We start from the raw sequence: 20,411 nt of genomic DNA on the forward strand, positions 1-20,411 counted from the left end.
AAAAAAAAAATCAAAGTTGTATTTATTAGAGTAGAAAATAGTTTATTTAAAAGTATAATAATTGACAATATGGATTTGTTTGGAATAATATTAATGTGGCTCTGTGGAGTGTTATATAAATTGCCACCTTTTCCCTTTCTCCTTCCACAATCCACAGCAAAGAATCTTTCTTTTTTTGAGTGGGAAAATCTGCCTCTCTCCTTTTTTTTTTCTTGGTTTTTTTTTAGCTGCTTTTCTTCAAAGCAATTGAAGAATCAATTCCTCTCTCTCCCTCTCTTTCCCTTATGATTCTTCTTCTTTTAAGCTCTCATAAGCTGCAAGATAATCACATCCTACAATAAACAATTTGATTTCAAAAATAAATAAAAATAAAAATAATTCTACTAGAATTTCTCTCTTCTTCCAAAATTTGTTTTGACTACATTCTTCTTGAAAGTTTGCATCTTGCAACATACCCAGATGCTCCTTTTTCTTATTTTTTTTTTAATCTATCTGTTATGAGTGCACATATCCAAAAGCTTCTTTCTTCCTTCAACAATCTCATCAAAGAAATCATCAAGTTGTCCAATAATGGCATCCACTCCAATTCTTAATGACCCAAACCAGCCATTCAATCTCTCAACTTTCTCTTCTGTTTCAACTTCTTCATCTTCTTCCAAACCCTTCTCAAGCTCCACTTTCAGGCCTTCCATGGCTGCCTTGGCTTCTCTGAATTCAAACAGCAAGATCCCCACTGGTTGCCCATCTACTCTGTCTATTTCATTTGCCACTCTCTGTTTTAATCTCTCCATTGAAGCTACAAAGCTTGAGCTGAACATGGTTCTTTGATGGTGCTGATCATTTTCATTTTCAGTCCCATTACTTCCATGGAAACTTGATTCTGGCCAACAATACACAAGAGAACACAGAAGAATCATTAGAAGTAATGAGCTGATGCTCTTCACTGCATGAAGAACACCTCTGAATCCATTAAAAGCATTCAGCTTTGATGTTGATCCCATTCCGGTTGACGCGCCGTCACTGCTACCGTTGAAACAGAGCAGTGATAATGGCTGGATCCTTGTGTTCATCAAGCTTCTATTTTCTTCTTCCAACCCATAAACATTCCTCTCGAAATCAGTAATTGCACGAAGAACCTGCAAAACCCCCCAATGAAAACACTCAAAACAGAGAAAAACAGAGCAGAAAACAGAGTACAAAACAGAGCAAAACAGAACGGAGGAAGACAGAGCAATACACAATAAAAAGAACAGAACTTTCAAGGCAAACAGAACCCGAATCATATTCAAATTCAAACATAAACACACCCGTCGAGACGCTCGAGGATTGAAACGAATAAAGTGAGGATCCTGCAAAGAAGAAGCTATGGCAGAAGCTTCAACATGGAAAAGCTCCATCCTTGAGATAGCAGATTTAAGGACTTGACAAGCTTCCCAAAGGCGTGAACTTTCATCCATATACTCGTCGAGCCACTTACCGCCGACGGGGAGGTGGAGGCGCTGGCCGAGCTGGATGAGGTGAGAGTGAAGAGTTCTAAGAAGAGAAAGAACCTTCTGAAGAAAGTGAAGGGACATGAAGTCGGAGGAGACGAAGGCGTGATGGAGGTCATCGAGCTCGTGGGATAGGAACTGGTAGAAGCCATTGAGGGAGGTGGCTGTAGATGAAGAAGTAGCCATTTGGGAGCAATGGCTATGTTGTTTTGTTGGGGGAAGAAGGAGAGGGGAAAAGAAGAGAGTTTTTATATATATGTGATGGAGGGAGAGATTAAGAAGAGAAGAAATAAGAATAATATGAAAGGATTGGTTTGTTGGGTGCAATCATGTGTGTTTCCTATTCAGTGGAGGAGATCATTGGACTCTGCTGTTATAACAATGCATTTCAAGAGAGAGAGAGAAACAGAAACAGACTCATCAATTTGTATTGCCAAATTATAATGGATGCCATCCATAAACGCTTGCCCTCTTTACAATTTTTTTTCTTAACCCCAAATTACAGCTTTAATGCCTATTTTATTTCTCCATCTTAATACGTAATACATCTAATCAGCCCCATTATTAAACCTTCATTTGTTTCTACCAAAATGCTGCTTAGTCATACCTTCCATCCATAATGACCACCTATCTCCTATGCTTTCCTTTATATTTTTGTCCTTTTTTCCAAGATGTTTTATCATGTAACAAATATATTTTTTATTTAAACTAAATTTGACATTTGTATTCTGCTTAAATACTACAATGCAAACGAAAATGAACATTAAACACATTAAATTTTGACCAAAGCGAGCATCGCTCAACTGACAACCTAATGTGTTAGTGACCAAAAGATCTGTTGTTCGAACAAAAAAACTACCTACATTCATTTTTGGTGGATGTGTTACAGTTCTATACAATAGATATAATTCTTTTAAGTTAAACTTTACTATTGCTCATCCTAAGTTGTGGATTCATTGCTAAAACAAGCATAACATAAGTGAGGTGATTAATTATTTTACAATTCATCTGCTATGGACTTAATAAAACGCACGATGACATATCATTTAAATTTTTCTATACACATTAGAATGTTGGATTTTTTGGAATTTAGGGATAAAAAAATCCAAATCAAAATCTTGTAGATCAAGAGAGTATTAATGTTTAGAAGATAAGTTTGAATTACTGGAATGAAAAATTTGGTTTGGGATTAACATTTTTTTTTAAAAAAAAATAATAAATAGATGAAAATTTTGATGGTTTCCCTTCAAAGTAATGTAAACTTGAAATCCAAATGGATTGATATAATTTGCACAGAGCCTATAATTAGAATCATTACCTGAAACTGAAAGGAGGGGTATGGTCAGAATTTGCAAAAGCTAATTGAATTTAACAAAGTTTATTTTTTTAAATCACTTTTTATTATTTTTTTAATTTAATTATATTTCATGTTGGATTATGTTTCTTCTGAGCAGTAAAAGTTTGACCACTTTGACTCAGATGCTTTCTCATTTTTCTATATTGATATGGCAATGCTATGGCTATGGCTATGGCAGCCTTTTTTTTTTTTTCCTTCTTCTTTTTAGAGGGAAGAAAAAACTTGAGAAATAAAAAAAATAAAAAAAACAGAGATGGAAAATAGATTTGGTATTAATTATAAAATATTAGGCTTTTTTTCCTTTTTATTTTTTTTCCTGGTTTAGGCCCAACATTCTGTTTTAGGGTTTGAAATTGAGATTCTTTGTTTTGTTTATAAAGGAAGAATCATATCATGAGGCCCATGTCTATGCAATGCACAACATATATAGCCTTTTTTCTTTTCTTTTCTTTTCCCTCTCTACCTAAACCATTTATTGACTTGGACCACTCTACTCACTCTCCTATATTATGTTATAAATGAAAAAAAAATATTAAAATTATTTTTAAACATAACAAAATGTCACTATCTTATCGATAATAGATAATAATAGACACTGATTGGTCAGACTGACACTAGTAGATCATATCAGTATCTACGAGCATCTATCACTAATAGTTAATGAAAATTTACTATATTTGTAAATAAATTAGCTCATTTTCCTATATTTAAAAATAATTCTTTATACTATTATTATTATTTCATCCTTATTAACGTATATTATTCCACCAATAACAGATTTTGTGATATACACTTGGTATATTTATTTTTCATCGTAATCATATTGTTTGCAAATATGTACTTAGTGTATATATACCAAAAAGATGAATATATATATATACCTCATGTTACTAAATATATTTGTAGATTTAGAAAAATTTAAACATGGTACGAAACAACTATAGCACCTCCCATTGTCATATGTCCCCTGCATTTGAAAAACTTAGCCACTACCTCAAATTCAAATATTTAAAATTGTATACCAAAAAAATTAAAATGATAACAAGTAAAAAAAAATTACGTGTTGATAATAAATAAAGAATTAAAGTACAATGAATGCAATAAATAAATAAATAAAAAATAATGTACAAAAAATTAAGGGAAAATGAGAAAATTAAATGGAAGATGTGGAAAATTGCCTTAAATGAACAGTTCGTATTAGGAAACAAATATATCAAAATCACATAATAAATGTGGAGTGATGTAAATTTGTAAGAAAAACAAGCCACCAAATCAGCTTAAATTCTAATAAAGATTGACATTTGTGAACTATATAGGGGTGTGAGGAACCGTAATGAATTGGTAAACCTAACTGGACTAGATTCGGTCTAATTTATTATATAAATCAATCCAAACCGAATCAAGTCGGTCGGTTCGGTTCGGTTTTACTTAAACCGATTGAAACTCTAATTTACTTTACAATACACGCCTAACGCCTCCTTCCATCTTTATTTCCTCTCTTGCACGTCTTTTTCCTTTCCTCCCTCCCATGTCTCTCTTTTTTTTTTTTCCCCACAACACTTGATTCATGAAGGAAAGTCTGAGAAGAATGAAGAAGACATTTTTGGAGAGGTGGATGGCTTCAATCCACCAAGGTTTGCTAAAAAAACCGATGACCGACCCGATCCGATCCATGGAAGTCGAGTCAAGCCGGTTTGTTCACCATTTTGCTGCCGGGGTGGGTTTGCCCAAAAAATGACATGACCTGATCCATTTTTACCCTCAGTGAACTATATGTAAAAATAAGCTATCTAGCACACAAAGAGGGTTACAGCTGAAAATTTTAATATAAATTTGGCATATGTGAAATGTATATGTGAAAATAAGTTGTCTTAGTTCAAATTCTATAAATAGAGATAGATCAAATATACAAGATGGTATTGGTTACTCGATTGATTTGCAATTTGGTTTTTAATGCCTTAAAATTTCATTTGTTGTGTTAAAACATCTCATTACTTTTAAAAAAACTTGTTAGCAAGAAAATATATTATTAAAATATTATTTTATTAACATATTTAATGTGCGATAATTTGTTATTCGAATTATTTTGACACATATAATTCAACTTGTTCAATAAAATTCAAATTGCCAAATATTAAGATTCATTATTTTTCAAATGACACATTCAAATGTGTTAGTAATGATTTATTGATAAATGTGCTTTATGCCAATGATGCTTTGTAAAATGAATTTCGACACACAATATATTACACAAATAATTTGCAATCGTGTACACAATCTAGCAACAAGTAACAAGTAAATTATCAAATCCTCGAGGACTTGATAAGATTTGCTTCAAATTGAAGTTGAGTTTTATTTTTATTTTTTTAAAATAATATACAAATAGAAATAGAATTAGTAGGCACATGCAACAGCATATCTCAACTAGGTTGACACATTTGTAGCACACCCTCATCATAACTCGAATCCAAAGAGATGCATTCATACAAAAAAGAGGATTCAGTACAGATAGAGCTGAAGATGAACTTGAATACAAACAAAAGAGATAAGAATAGAAAGGAAAGACTAGAGAAAAGCCTTCCAATTAAGGGTATAGCAGATACATCATAATTGTTAAAGAATGAAGATTTTTTATACTACAGATTCGCTACAGGAATTGTTTCATCCCACAATTTGGTATGGATCTTCTTAGTACTTTGGAAGATTCGTTTATTGCGTTTGTTAATTGAAGCTGAGTTTTAGTGATTTCAATTTGATAACCATCAAAATATTTGTTATCATTAGTTATAATACATCAATACTTAAGTTGATTAAACAGTAATGAGCAAGAAAAACAAGAAATAAACAAGGAAGAAAAAGAATGCTTGTATTAGTTTGGGAAGATTAGGCTCAAATTAGGGTTCAATGTATTTTTCTGAATTCAAATGCTGATGCAAAAACTAACGCAATCTCAATCCATGCAACCATTTCTCAACAATCTTCTCAATAACTATTTCGTTTTTTATTTTTTTTTAGAATTAAGCTTATTTTCTCGTTATTTCTTATCATGATTTATATCTTTTTTAATTACAATACTTGAATTCTTAGTCAAATTTCAAAAAATAAAAATAAATTTTTAAAAGCTATTTTTCAGTTTCCAAATTTAGGCTTGGTTTTTTAAACCATTAGTAAAATATAGATAACAAATGAAAAATTTGGAGGTGAAAGTAGTGTATATATGATGATACATATTCCTTTTGTATATAAGAATAACTATAACAATTATTCTTACATTTAATGATTCTTACTTTGAATTAAAACTATACGATGATATATATATATATATATATATATATATATAACGGCAAATATGTGATGACATTGAAATAAAAATTGTTGCATTATATTAAAATATCAAAATGTTAACATATTTATTTGATAACTTAATTATGAGTACAATTTTTATTTTAGTGCAACATAGAATAATCTTTATGGAAGTAATGATGATATGAAAGCATTAAAATAAAAATTCTTACATTATTTCTATTATTGTTGTTGACAAAAATAAACAAGAAATAATATGATAAGCTCTTAAAAGAGAATCTACCCATCTACCCATGATAGGTGATGTTTCAGACAAATTGATATCAGTCGATGTCTATAGGCATCTGTAGTAAGTTCGTGCATGGTGGAATTGAAATTGTGATTAACAAAGGAAAAACCTTGGATTGCATCTCTATAATGCAAATCAAGCAAAGAGTCTATGAAATACTAAATGTCTAAATCTCATTACCATTACTTGATGATTTATTCATAAGCAATTAAATTTTATATTATCTAACTTTTAAATGTTATAGTAATTAAAATTTTTAAAAAAACATATATATTATTTATTTATTAGATGCTAAAAAAAACCAATAGATTTTTAAACTTTTAATTAATTAAAACAATACGATTTCATATACATTGCTTATGTGTTTTTATTAGTTGTTAGAAATTGAGAGGAAATAGATTTAATTTTCAAAAATAAAAAAAAATAAAAAATAAAATGGTTCTCAAACGGAGTCTTAACTACCTAATAACTCTAAAGGAATTAATGTGAGTTTAAACAATCGGTTCCCTTTTTTTTAAAAAAAAAAAATCGAAAAAAACAATGCATGGAAACGGTTCGCGAAACGAAAAATAATGTATTGGCAATAAACCCAAATTAAAAAAAATACGTTTTAAGCTCCAACATTTAATCTCAGATCAAAACAATATACCTAATCTTATCTAAAGAGTATTTAGTTCATACTACTAGCTGCAAAATAAAGAAAACTAAATGAAAAAAATCATAAAAGAGAATAAATTACAATAGAGTAAAGTTTGGAGAATGAAAGAAGAAAAGAAGATGAGAAAATGCTGAAAATTGAGGGTTGCAGAGCTTTTCCTTCTAGCTTCTCTCCGAAAAGTCTCTCCAAAGACATCAATATGGCTGCCCAAATCTAGTTTGAAAGTGTTTCGAAAACTATACCAAATATTTCGATTTTCTTTTTCTAAAATGATTTATTTTGAAAATTAAATATTTGAAAAGTTAAACTAAACCATTAAAATTATTAATTACCAAAATTTCATAACCAAGAGCATAACACATGAAAATAAAACATTCATCGGTGGAATCAGAATAAGTACTGCACAAAAAAGTTCCAGAATAACGAATATAATTCTAAAATGAAAGTAGTCAACAACTTTTTTGGGAACGACGAGAATTTTTAATACATCCATATTTGTAAGTTTAAAGATTAATATCCTCCTTTCTCCCTCTCGATGTATACGTTTTATTTCCACTACATGTAGGTTGGGAGGATCTGAAACTCATTTCTTAGTTGGTGATTATACCTTTATGCACCATCAATTAAAATTTGAACCTTGAATCTCGAAAAAGAATAAATAATAGCCTTTTATCTACTTAAAAATATGCTTTAGATAAATCCCTCTATATCTAAGAATATTGTGTATTTTTCCCAAGAATAGAAAATGTACATTTATTCTCTCCCCTTCTTTCTACTATATCCACGTACGCTGCCATAAACTTATTTCATAGTTGGGGTGAAGGTTAGGTTTATCATTTATTGGAAATTTATTGAGTAGAAAGAAAGAAAGAAACAAACAAACAAAAACATTGAAGTTAATTCGAGTATGTTTGATGGATGATTGAGTTGGATTAAATTCATGATGGAAAAAACAAAAACAAAACAAAACCTTAACTTCATCATTTTGGACCAATTCAAATCAACCCGACTCAAATATTTTATGATTGAGTTGGATTGAATTCATCCATTCTAGAAATGATCCAACAAATTGTATAACCAATAAAGTTAATCTGAATATGCTCAATAGATGAGACACTTATACCTTTTTTATATGTTAGTATTCAGACAAATTTAAGCGTACCTTGACTAATTTCGTGTCACTTGTCTTAGATAATAATTATCATCTCAAAGGTTGATAGTTCGATCCTACACTTACGTTGAATTATTATTATTATTATTTTTAAAATTGATGAAGACCCTTATTATACATAGCACCTCTCTAATCTGCATGTAAATATGTGCTCCTAATGACATTACTATTAGTCCCACACAGACCATTCAAAGTTGAGTGATCAAGCAGATATATATATATATATATATAATTTTCTTTTTCTTTCAGCTATTTTCATTAAAAAAATAATAATAAAATACAAAAGGATGATTGGTTAAAGCAGATTTGCTTAGCAACCTTTCCCCCCTCTCCTAATTTTTTAGGGGAAAATATCCCTTGGTTATCTAATAGCTATTTATTTTCATAGCCTCAGATTACAGGGATTTATCATCTGCAACTATGAAAAAAAAAGTTTATCATTATCCCTTATCAGATCAATAGAATCAATTTCAGAGCCTTCTTCATTTGTTAAAACAGAATTTCTTGCATCAAATCCGAACTTTTCACCTGTTAAGATTGCCAAAAGTGGAGTCAGGAACATATTAAACTGATTCTGAAACAAAGATGAAAAATGTTATTAGCTAATTTTCTTGATGTTTATTGTTTGGTTATATAGTCAAAAGTGTTTATTCTAAAAGTACTGTTTCAGTCAATAAGCAGATTTTGAACTCACTGAAAGTAATGAAATTTCCATTAGAAGAGTGTTACCTGCAAGTTTTTTGAGCTCCTCCATTGAATGTGGCAATCTGATCAGTTTTCCAGGCTCATCACAAGAAGCCTGCTTTCTGGCTACTGGATGGCCTTTGTATATGTTCACTCTAGCAAAATCTAATTCCATGGAGTGTTTCCAGTTGAAACTTTGATCCCTTTCTTCAATCAACGTCGGCACCTCTTTCTCCGGCGAACCTTCTATGGTGATCTTGTGGCTCAGCTCCCTTTCCTGCAATAGTTTATTTGATGATTTAACGACGGATTTTTCTCGAGCAACTACTTCGAGTCGCTGCTTCTCAAAGAAACTGATTGGGAGGGCTTAAAGATTTGGTTTTGGAAATTGTTTTCATTCTTGAGATTGAAACAAAAGGAAAAATTTAGAGTTACTATACAATTAAATTGACATTTTTAACCATTTGATCTTTCAGGAAGAACAGATGCATCTGTTCTAGAAAAACAAGCTTGAGGTAAAATGAGGAGAGACAATTTTTTGAAAACATTTAACCGGACACATGTTCACAAAACTTTTGTTTTCTCAGTAATAGATTACTGAGAACAGCTTCCAAACAATCCCCGAGCTTCAACAAGATCCAAGCATACACTACAAAATCCAGTTCTCTTGTTTCATTTTCGGGGACTTATACTTGAAAATCCAGATCTAGTGAGAAAGGGAGATGAAATTATATACGAACCTGAAGGAAGTTCTTGACAATGACCATACTGTCTTCTTGTTTGAAATGCATAGCTTCTTGTAGTACACTTGTTTTCAGCTTCAAGAGCTGTGAAAGAGTTCTGGTTCTGTATGTAAAATTTTGGTTTTTGCAACAAAGTGCTCCTACTTCCCCAAACATACTGCCACAATGTAACGTCCCAACAGTCCGTTCCACATCCATCTCGCAGTCAATAATTTCAATTTCCCCAGACACAATGATGTAAATTTCATCAGGAGTGTCATTTTGTATTATCACGTCCTCCTTAGGCGGTATATACTCGGCTTTCATCTTTGCTACCTGTCCCATTTTATGGCATAGTTAGTTAAAGTTCTAGGTCAGTTACTCAAAACTTTGTTTGCAAAGCCAAAGAACTGATATGCGCACCAGGACCACGAGTGTTTCCTTTGAGACACCCTTGAAGAGATAGACTTTCTCCACCGTTGGCAAAAACAATTGTTGACAGATGCTTTTGCAAATTGACTTCGGAAGCTGTTCAATCAGATGTTGTTGGTTTAGGCTCTCAGCCTTGAATCTCAAGCACATGTATGCCAATATGTGTTCCTTCAACCTCGAAGGCAGGCGATTTCGGTTAACAAAATTTGATGCCATTTCGATGCTGTTTCTCTGCAGAAAGTGATAAAATCAACCAAATATGCGATGCCAATTCAAGTAATGGTAAAGTTAAAACAATGGTAATCATATTTAGAAACCAATATAAAGAAGAACTGATACGAATGCTTACAAATTCCATTGTACGGCGAGTTCCTTCAACAACTAAGTTTGTCATGTTACCGATCAAGTAAGCAGTTAGCCCGAGATTGAAGAGCATGTAGAAAATGATAAAGATCATCTCCACGGTGTTCACAGCATGAAGATCACCATAACCAACGGTGGTCATTGTGGTGATAGACCAATACATGGCTGAAGTATATCTCACTCCAAGGCTAATCTCTTTGAAATTTGGAAATAAGGTTGCGATCCAGGTTTTCCCTTCATGTGGATATCGATCAGCCAACAAGTAGTAGAGGCATCCAGCACAATGGACATATAATAAAGTGACCTACAAAGTACAAACAGAACAAATGAGTCCTATATTCATCAACTTGTAACCAACGTTTCAGGCAGTTTCGGTTATCAGTTTGAACAGATTCTTTATTATACTTACAGATAGAAGCCTAGCACAACGAACCCAAAAGTAGCTGAATCTAATGTCCTTCTCAAGCCTGCAAAACGAAAGCAAACATTAATGAGGCTCGAGCTTTTGGAATAAGTGACTAATGAGTTAACATGACCTGAAAACAAACCTGGTAAAAAATTGCTTGACACGTCGCAATCGCCAAAATCTGAGCAATCCTAGGAGGGCGAAAGGGAGACAAAGATCATATTTGCCTGTGGACAGATAGGCCAGTGTCTCAAATGGGATTGTTGATGCCACATCCATCAAGAACCATGTTGACAAGTACCTGTGGAAACCCATTTTAACATTAGTTATAGAGTTTTAGGCTAAAATCCCATCACAAATATGTGAAAACCCTTGACATTTTCACAAGATTACAGACAGCAAGTGGTGTTGGCCCTGTCCAAATCATGGGCAAAGTGTAAAGCACTAAAGTGGTAATAGTAATTTCCATAGTACATACATCACATCATTTTGACAAATGAAAGCATTGTTTAAAACTGTCATTGGATGAACTTCTAAGATTAAAACTACATGTTAAAAGGCATAACAAGGTTGGCAGATACTTCAAATAAGTTTTCAATTGAAAACAAAGTAAAATTAACAAGCTAGCACAACCACAACAATATAATTACCATTTAACAATACTCTTTAAAGTAGATTCTCATTCATTCTTATGTGATTCAACTTCAAGAAGATTGAAATTATTATGGAATCAACAAATAAAGAAAACAAAAAGGGTAAAGCAATAGAGAAAATCGACACACAAATTTACATAGCTCACTAACAGTATATTCACTACGTCCATGATGAGAGTGGAGAGTAATTTTATTAGAGAGAAAATTCAAAATATAGATAAGTTGCACCTCTAGAACTTATATAACGCACTTCTTTAAATCCTAGAATAAAAAACGTAAATATGAAAAATATGAATTCAACTTAGGTCCAAGGCGTTGCCTTGAGCCCAGGGCGCTTTGCCCCTAAACCCCAACTCACTGACCTAGTACTTGATCGTTTAAAGTACCATATATTAGATTCAAGGTATTCTGACAGAAAAGTACTCTCCATACACATTTACCACAACAACAGACTGATACATATCTCTTAAACTTACTCATACAAGAACTTCCAAAATATCCAATGAAACGGACATCCAATTTCAAAGCAAACTCATCATAATCTACACTCAGAAGATGGAATTGTTCCATACCCACCACAAATATTCGTACTAAAAACAAAATTTAGAAAACCCCATCATGAAAAAAGGGGAAATGGGAGTGTGGGAATGGAGAATTCTAACCTGATAGCTATCTTCTTAGAATCACGAACGAGAAGCTGAGTGTGATGATCAATGTAAGCAACGAAGAAGGTGAAGAAGATATCAATGGCGAAGAAGAGATCGACAACATTGTCTACAATTAATAATTGGCGCTTGGAAATTGCGTCCACAAACGCCACTTCCAATGGGTAAACCCACACCGAGTAAGCAACCAAAACCACCATGAACGACTGCCACCACCTGCAAATTCGCCTCCCATTATCATACTTCTTAAATTTTGTAATTAATCTCCTAATTTCTATAGTTTATAATGCAGACAAATTTCTATAGCTTCAAATGCTACCGTTAAGTGACAACGAGAGAATGAGCTTAACTTGCATTTCTATTTGTATGTATTGAATATTCTATCCTCAATTTGTATTAAAAAATATTAATATTAAGTGTGTATTTCTTAGAGTTATTTTACAGCAGTTAAAATCGCTTTAAAATTATTTTTAATCTCGTAATTTACGTGTTTAAATATAATTTTCAGATCATTAAAATTGATTTTAGATGAGTAATTTTTAAAATATAAAAAATGATATTAAAAATATCTCAAATATGAACTAAGTCAAAATGACATAGCTTTATAAATTAGAAGTTTTTTTTTTTTTTTTGAGTTTCGAGAATATTATACCAATTTCAACTTATATTATAGGAAAAATAATATAAATACAAGACCTTTATAAAAAAAAAATTATATAAATTTATAAACCTTCCCAACAAACCTATAGTTTTCAAACCGATTATTTTCCACTCGAAAGAACAAAATAGATTAACTGATTTTTCTTCTTTTATCATTATTTTTCTTTTAAACATTCTTGTTTTAATTTTATTTCATACGTTTATTTGTTGAAGGAAAATGAAGTGGGTTTGATTTGACGGATCAAACCGTGAGGTAAAAGTTGATTGATTTGAGAGAAAAATTGGAAATTTCAATTACACACATTTTTTTAAGTTGATTTCGATTCAGTACTTAGTTTCAAAATATGAAATTTGAGTTTGATATTTAAATTTCAAAATTTACATTTTTAAAATGAATTTTTCAGTAAATATTTATCATAATTATTTAGTATTAATATCTATTATTTCATTTAAAATAATTATGAAGTAAAATTTTAAATTTAATTTTAATATTGATGAAAAATAATGAAATCTAATTAATTATAATTTTTTAAATTAATTAATATATATTACTACTAAATACGAAAAGTGTTCACTTAGTGAAATTTGAGGTTAGAAGTGTAAAACTTAAAATTTAGGGACCAAATTGAAACAAAACTCAAATCTCACGAATAAAATTATAACATTTTGAAACATATGAATTAAATTGAAACGAAATCAGAATTTAAGGATTAAAATGTTAATATTTTGAAATCTATAGACTGTTTAGAAACTAAAAGTTCAAAAAAGCTACCTTTTTTTTTTTTTTTATGGCAGTCGCTTTATAATAAAGATGTTTTTTCCAGCATGAAATAATTCGTCCGCCATAAAGTATAATCTATATCTACTTTATTTTTCTCCATATATATATATACTCTCTTTAAAGGATTTTTTTATAGTCAAAAAGTAAAATTATTTTAAATGACGACTGAAAAATATTTACAAATATAGTAAAATATTATAGTCTATCTACAATAGACTATGATAGACTACTATTTATATTTACTAAGCATAGCTGGTAGTCTATCGCAGTCTATCACAAATAGACGATGAAATTTTGTTATATTTATAAATATTTTAATTCATTTTTCTATATTTAAAATAATCCTAATTTTTTATTTTTTTAAGTGGTGGTTCAAATTCACCTAAAATAAAACTGAATGATAAGTCTACTTCGAAATTGAAAGATCAAGTCTCCATATTTATATTTGTTTTACTAAAATAAAATCAAATCCTTCCCACTATGAAAAATAAATTGTGTTTTTAAATTTTGTATTCAATTAATATTTAGGCATTAAATATATATACTTTTTTTTTAATACGAGAAAAGATAAAAGTTTTAAATCAAATATAATTTTATATTTGCACAAAGTAGATAGATAAGAACTTTTAGTTGGGGGATCATTTCTAAGGTGATGGACTCAATTTGGTATATTTGTATTAGAATTTAGAGAAAAAAAAAAACAAGATAAATAAATTTAAAAAAAGAAAAAGAAAAAGGAGAATGATACTTTCTCCTTTTAAAAAGACAATCTTTTTTCACCCATTTACTTAATGATAATTATAATTTTCTCCAAAAAAAAAAAATATAATAATAATAATAATACACTATTCACATTATTGTTTTATGTAAGAATAAGGACCAATGTTGTTTTTCTTCTTCTTTCTTTTGTTCCTTTTTCTATGGATAAGGATTATCTTTCTTTTTCCTTCTTACACTATTTTCATTTACCTTTTTGTTTTTTTTCTGGTTTAAATCCACACTTGTCTCCCTAATTTTTTTTATTTTAGTTAATTTTGATCTCTATACTATTAAAATGTTCATTTTTATCCTTATACTTTAATTTTTGGCTCATTTTGATGCCTATATTTTCAACTTTGATTCATTTTGATCTTTGGACTTTAAAAAAATGACCATTTTGATCTCTTAAATATGGAGTAAAAATGAAAATCATAATGATCATCTTTTGAAAAGGATCAAAAAGAACATTTTAAAAGTACATAGACCAAAATGAACCAAAATTAAAACTATATGGACCAAAATGAACCAAAATAAAAAATATAAAGACCAAAGTAATATTTAAATCTTTCACGTCTCTAGACGCATGTGCATTCACTTCTCTTTTTTACTAGTAGTGAATAATATCAATTAATAATAATCTTTTACCATTTCAAATTCATTTTTAGATGAATTTTAAGAAACATTATCATATGATTTTTCCTATTGTATGATTCATCTTCTCTCATTTTCATTATCATTAAATGTGAATGAAGATTTAGTGGTCTAAAATTAAAAAGAAAATAATGGTAAAATTTATTGACACATTCATTCATTTATTTTGTAGAATTTCTCCACCCCATAAATTTGCATTGAATGAGACAATTATTTAATAATGATAATAATAATATATATTTTTTATTTTATGAAATAGAGACAATTAATTATGAAACATTGTGGAAAAACCTTCTGTAAATGGAAAAGAATCTTTTTGGTACCACCGAAAGCCTACTGTTGTGTCGGTAGTTGTCAAATAGTATATTTATTTTATTAAAAAAATGGAGAGAAATATAAATATTAAATTATATTCAATAAAATTTTAATTCTATATTCATTATTTTTTTTTCTATTTATCTATTATTATTGCTTAGATCTCCCTTCTAAATCTTAGTGCATTTAACTAATAGATCATACATAGTAAATATAAAATCTAAATAATATTTAATTGGACTAAATTTTAGAATGTGTGAAAGTAAAAAACATAGTTGAATGATAGTAGACATGTTACTCATTTCTTTAAAATCGAAGGTTTAATTATCTATATTTTCTCTTTAAAGATATATAAAGAAAAAAATTTAGGCACAGTCAAGTTGCATCCATTTATTGTGTAGTCACAACTGCACCAAAATTGACACATGACACTTAAGTTTTTGGTTGTTTTTAAATATAAGATAAAGAACTAAAATTACAAGTATAGCAAAATTTCACTGTCTATTTGCGATAGACCGCGATAGACTACTATCAGTGTCTATCTATGTCATGATAGATACATATAGTAGTCTATTGTAGACAGACGGTGAAATTTTGTTAATATTTATAAATATTTTTAACAGTTTTGTCATTTAAAATAATTTCTCTTTTAAGTTTTTTTTTTTTAAAAAAATATTAATTTTCTTTATGTACAGAAAAAGGGGAGAATGGGGAGTTAAGTATTGCTCATATATAAAATAGATCTCCACTTTATATATATAGATCTGCACTTGTAATTAAAAAAAGAAAAAACAAAGACGTAATATTAAAAGCATTAAAAAAAATCACAATCTTCTCATAGAATAAATATATATTTTGTCAGTTTGATCCAAATTATATATAATATATTGTCATTATTGCTTGGAAAATTGATCACGTACTATATAATTTGAAAAAAAACATTTAATTGCTTTCATAAGAAAGAGAGAAGAAGTTAGTACCAATTAGCCTAGCTAGAACAGAATTGTTCTCGAATTTAAGCCACTTGTCTTAAAACTAGATCCATGCACTCCATTCAAATTACCACAAGTCAAAGGTAATATGTCAAATAAAAATTTCCTTAAAATATTCTACATAAATTTAGTGAGTGTAAGCCTTAAAAAAAAATAAAATAAATAAGTAAATAAATATTAAACTTTTAACTCGGAAAAGATATTATGGATCTTATCCCTCATTTAAAATATGCTAAAATCAACCTAGTTCAACTAATGTCAATATGTGCTAAGAAGCTTATAGTTCGAACTTCTAAAAAAACGTGATGTAGTATTCTAAAAAGTTAAAATGAACTCTTAGAAATAATAAGAGTAAATAATAAAAATTGATTTACAAATGTACTCATCTTTCTACCAAAAAAAAAAAATTATAAGAGTTTATGAGTGGTTAACCGGTGGACAAAATTAAGAAAAAAGTGTTTTTAAAAAAAGCACTTTTGTTTGAAGTACTTTATTGAGAGAGAGTGAGAGAGAGGAGGTAAGCTTGGTAAGTAAGTGGGAACTTGTGTTGAATGTGTACCTGTATCTTGAGCTCATGGGAGAGATGATCCAACTATTGGACTTAACCTTATTGCCATCAGTAAAGCTTGAAACTCCCAAAGGTGGAAGTATAACCTTTGAAAGCTCTCTAAGGCTCAATGACGACGGCATATCGCTATCGCTATCGTTCTCATCATCGTTTTCGCTTCTTTGTTTTTGATCTTCCTTTTTGTTCTTCTCCTCGTCATTTGTCGCGGCTGCCCCGAGCCGGCGGGGGAGATTCATCTCCATGATGTTAATTTAAATCGAGAGAGAGAAGAAAAAAAATGGGAAATGAGTTTTTTAAGGAGAAGAATATAATGAAAATGGTGATGGGGTATATATGAAGAAATGAAAGGGAGAGAGGTGAAAGTGAAACGATGGTATTATTGTGGGAGGATGGGGAAAGTTGGGTTGGTGGTCCTTTCAAAATGTTTAGGGATTTTTTTTGGGTAATTTGGGTTATTTTTGTATGATTGGGGTATTTGTATATGTAGAGGAGATTTGATTTAAAGTAAGAGAGATTGTTATTAATAATGGGGTTGTATTGATTTGTATGAAATTAAGGGAAGCTTCTTTGATATTGGTGATTTGTTGGACTTTGATTTGTATTATATAATATGAAATTGAATGATTTTGACCTCTTTTTCCTATGAATATCAAAGGCTGAAAAGACCAATGGAGTGGGGTGGCGTGGAGGCTTCCAAGTTCCAATCAATCAATCAAACCCCATCTCTCACCCTCTCAAATTTGAAACAATAAAAATAAAATTAAAAATTCTATTTTTCCTACTTAAATTACAAATTTAGTTTTTATACTTTTAAAATTATATATATATACACATATAGTTGTAGTAATGATTAAATGTAACCTTTTTTGTACACATAAATAAGTTTTCTAAATTTTTTTTTTTTAAAAAAAAATATCACGTGGCAATTTTTTATTAGATATCTCATTGGGATTCACAGAGATAGGTACAATCTAGAAGCACCCTAGTATTTTTTTTTTAATACAACATGTGAAAATGAAACATTGAAGCTCTCATTTACAGGGAGAAAGTTCATGTCAATTACTATTGAGATATGTTCGTTATTACTTAAATTTGTATCTAGTGATTAGTCTGAGCTTTAAAATTGTATGATGATATATTCCTGAATTTTCGATTTTGTGTATAATAGGTTCTTGACGTATTAGTTTGGCTAAAATATCATATCGTTCCCTATATTTTAAGGTTTGTTCAATTTTAGTTCATGTACTTTCAAGAAATCTTAAATTTAATCTATCCGATTTGTTTATTGTTGTTTTTTTTTTTCAAATTTTTTTTTGTTATTTACTAGCAATTTCACTCTAAATTTTGAAAACAATATTCATATATTATATTTCTTGCATGATAATTACCATTATTATTTACTTAATTTCGTTAAAAATTAACTTTGAAAGACTAAATTTAAAATTTATTAAAATTACGTTAACTAAAATTGGACATTTGAAAGTACATAAACTAAAATTGAACAAATCTCAAAGGACAGAGATTAAAATGATATTTTCAACTAAAATATTTTAGAATTAATTTATTAATTAGTATATATAAAATTGGATTTTTATGTCTAATGAGAATGGACCTTGAGGTTTTGATATTTTTGTTTCAAGCATGCCCTTGAGTTGAAAAAAAGAAGATGATAATAGGTCTTTGTTATCCCTAGAGTAACTTTTATTTGTTGAGTGAGGACCCTTCCACTCGGCATTATTGGATCACTAAAACCAACTTTCGCCCCTACTCGACAAGTGGGTCTTGCATTCAAGCTCCCTTCTGCCTTTGCATTCGAGGGTCCAAGGAAACCTTTGCATGTCTCCATTACCTTTTGAGAGGTCTACGCCCCATGGAAATTGTCTACCTGAGACTGTCCCTTGGCTCGTAGGTCCTAACACAAGGTTAGAATTCTAGCTCTTCTAGAGTTATATGGCTTGGGAGTGACTTATTAAACATAAAATTGAAAATTCCGAAATTTGTTAGACATAAAATTAAAAATTTTAAAACACTTATTTGATACTTTTTAAAAATTTCAAAGATTTATTGTATTTGACATGAAATTGAAAATTTAAGAATTTGTTGGACACAAGTTTAATTACCAAATAGACACAAATCTGAAAAATTATGGATTAAGAGAGCGTGTGACCCACTAAATGGAGTTAATAAATCTAAGATTAATATGTTGGAGTTAATAAGTTGAGCAGTACTTAATTGTACTTAAGTTCCATGCTCCCCTTCCTTAAGTCACACAAAAAAGATATTTTTTTAATCATTTTCTAAAAAAAAAACAATACTTGTCAATTTTTAATTGTGATTAAACCTATAAGTTGAGCAGTAGGGGCTGCACAAGATAAGGTTACAGTCTGATTAAACCTAAGTTTTTTTTCCTATAAGTTTGTGTTTGAGTGTAAAGTTGTAAGATTGATTTTCCTGATAATTGTAAAAAGTAGATCAAGAAAGTAAGATAAAGTTACTTGGTAGATATGAAAACTAGAGATAGAGGGAAAAATTGAGTTTATTGATAAATGTGAAATATATATATATATATAAAGAACAAAAGAAAGACGGATGGAGTTACTTAATCAATGTATAAGTTTAATAGTGTTTACTATTAAAGTTGAATTGTTTACACTCATTGAAGAAGTTGGTGGACCAAATAACCTCTAAAATTGTAATTTAACCTTTTTGGTTTTATATAAAAAGATGTATTGTATTAATAGGTTGTGGTTAGACTAGATATGTGTTATGGAGCTTCACGTATTTCTCTTCTCTAGTCAATATGTGACATTGTCCACATTTTAAACCATCCACCTTTCAAAAGAGGAGAACCACTAAACTTCTCATCAAATGGTCATTTATTCCCCTTTTTTTTAGTTACACCAAGAGATTATTCTTATTTATCTACGTCAGTGTTATTGAGATTTTGCTATTATCTATGGAGTTAGATTTCTTGTTCAATAAAACTCAACCATGTATCACATTATGAGATAATTTACTATGACTTAATTATGAATCTCATTATGAGATAATTGATATTGACTATCACTCCTATTCCATTTTTTGTATTTATTTGATTCTTAAATATTATCGTTACAATTAGATACAGCTAGATCTAGGGAGTGACATTGATACTCTTTGTTATGATAGGCGATTTCTCTCAATATTTCTACACCGATATGATATTGTATTATTTGCTTTTAAAAATGTATTGACTTACATGAATTAGCTTTTAGTTTTATTCAAAGTTTTTTCACACATCCATAAAGATGCCGTGATTTATATATTCTTTCCACAATTATCTTTCACGATGAAATCCCACATTTCAAATTTTGTGGAAAGAATATATAAATCACGTTACAGTTATATATTAATTTTATGGTGAAAAGCTAGTTGAATGAGTAGCGGAGAAATCCCCCATTTTAAATTTTGTGTTTTTACAATTTTTGATTTTCAAAAATGATTTCTAAAAAT

The 20,411-nt window shown here is 29.8% G+C and overlaps 2 protein-coding genes across 2 annotated transcripts; both read right to left on the reverse strand.

Annotated features, from left to right (window-relative positions):
* Positions 1 to 330: 330 nt before the first annotated feature.
* On the reverse strand, positions 331 to 2,206 carry LOC120070841 (uncharacterized). Its single transcript, XM_039022731.2, has 2 exons — positions 1,308 to 2,206; positions 331 to 1,136 (listed from the first exon to the last, which is right to left on the reverse strand). The coding sequence occupies exons 1-2, from the start codon at positions 1,674 to 1,676 to the stop codon at positions 489 to 491; spliced, it is 1,017 nt and encodes a 338-aa protein (XP_038878659.1). The 5' UTR covers positions 1,677 to 2,206; the 3' UTR covers positions 331 to 488.
* Positions 2,207 to 8,491: 6,285 nt separating this feature from the next.
* KT2/3 (potassium transport 2/3) lies at positions 8,492 to 17,415 on the reverse strand. Its single transcript, XM_039047949.2, has 9 exons — positions 16,911 to 17,415; positions 12,191 to 12,409; positions 11,018 to 11,176; positions 10,879 to 10,936; positions 10,456 to 10,773; positions 10,098 to 10,337; positions 9,693 to 10,010; positions 8,998 to 9,229; positions 8,492 to 8,796 (listed from the first exon to the last, which is right to left on the reverse strand). Exons 1-9 carry the CDS (start codon positions 17,159 to 17,161, stop codon positions 8,687 to 8,689), a joined length of 1,905 nt encoding a protein of 634 aa, XP_038903877.2. The 5' UTR covers positions 17,162 to 17,415; the 3' UTR covers positions 8,492 to 8,686.
* Between the last annotated feature and the right edge of the window lie 2,996 nt (positions 17,416 to 20,411).

The sequence above is a fragment of the Benincasa hispida genome, chromosome 1 (genome assembly GCF_027475165.1).
Source record: "Benincasa hispida cultivar pf3 chromosome 1, pf3_genome.v1.1, whole genome shotgun sequence".
In the NCBI taxonomy this organism is placed as follows: domain Eukaryota; kingdom Viridiplantae; phylum Streptophyta; class Magnoliopsida; order Cucurbitales; family Cucurbitaceae; genus Benincasa; species Benincasa hispida.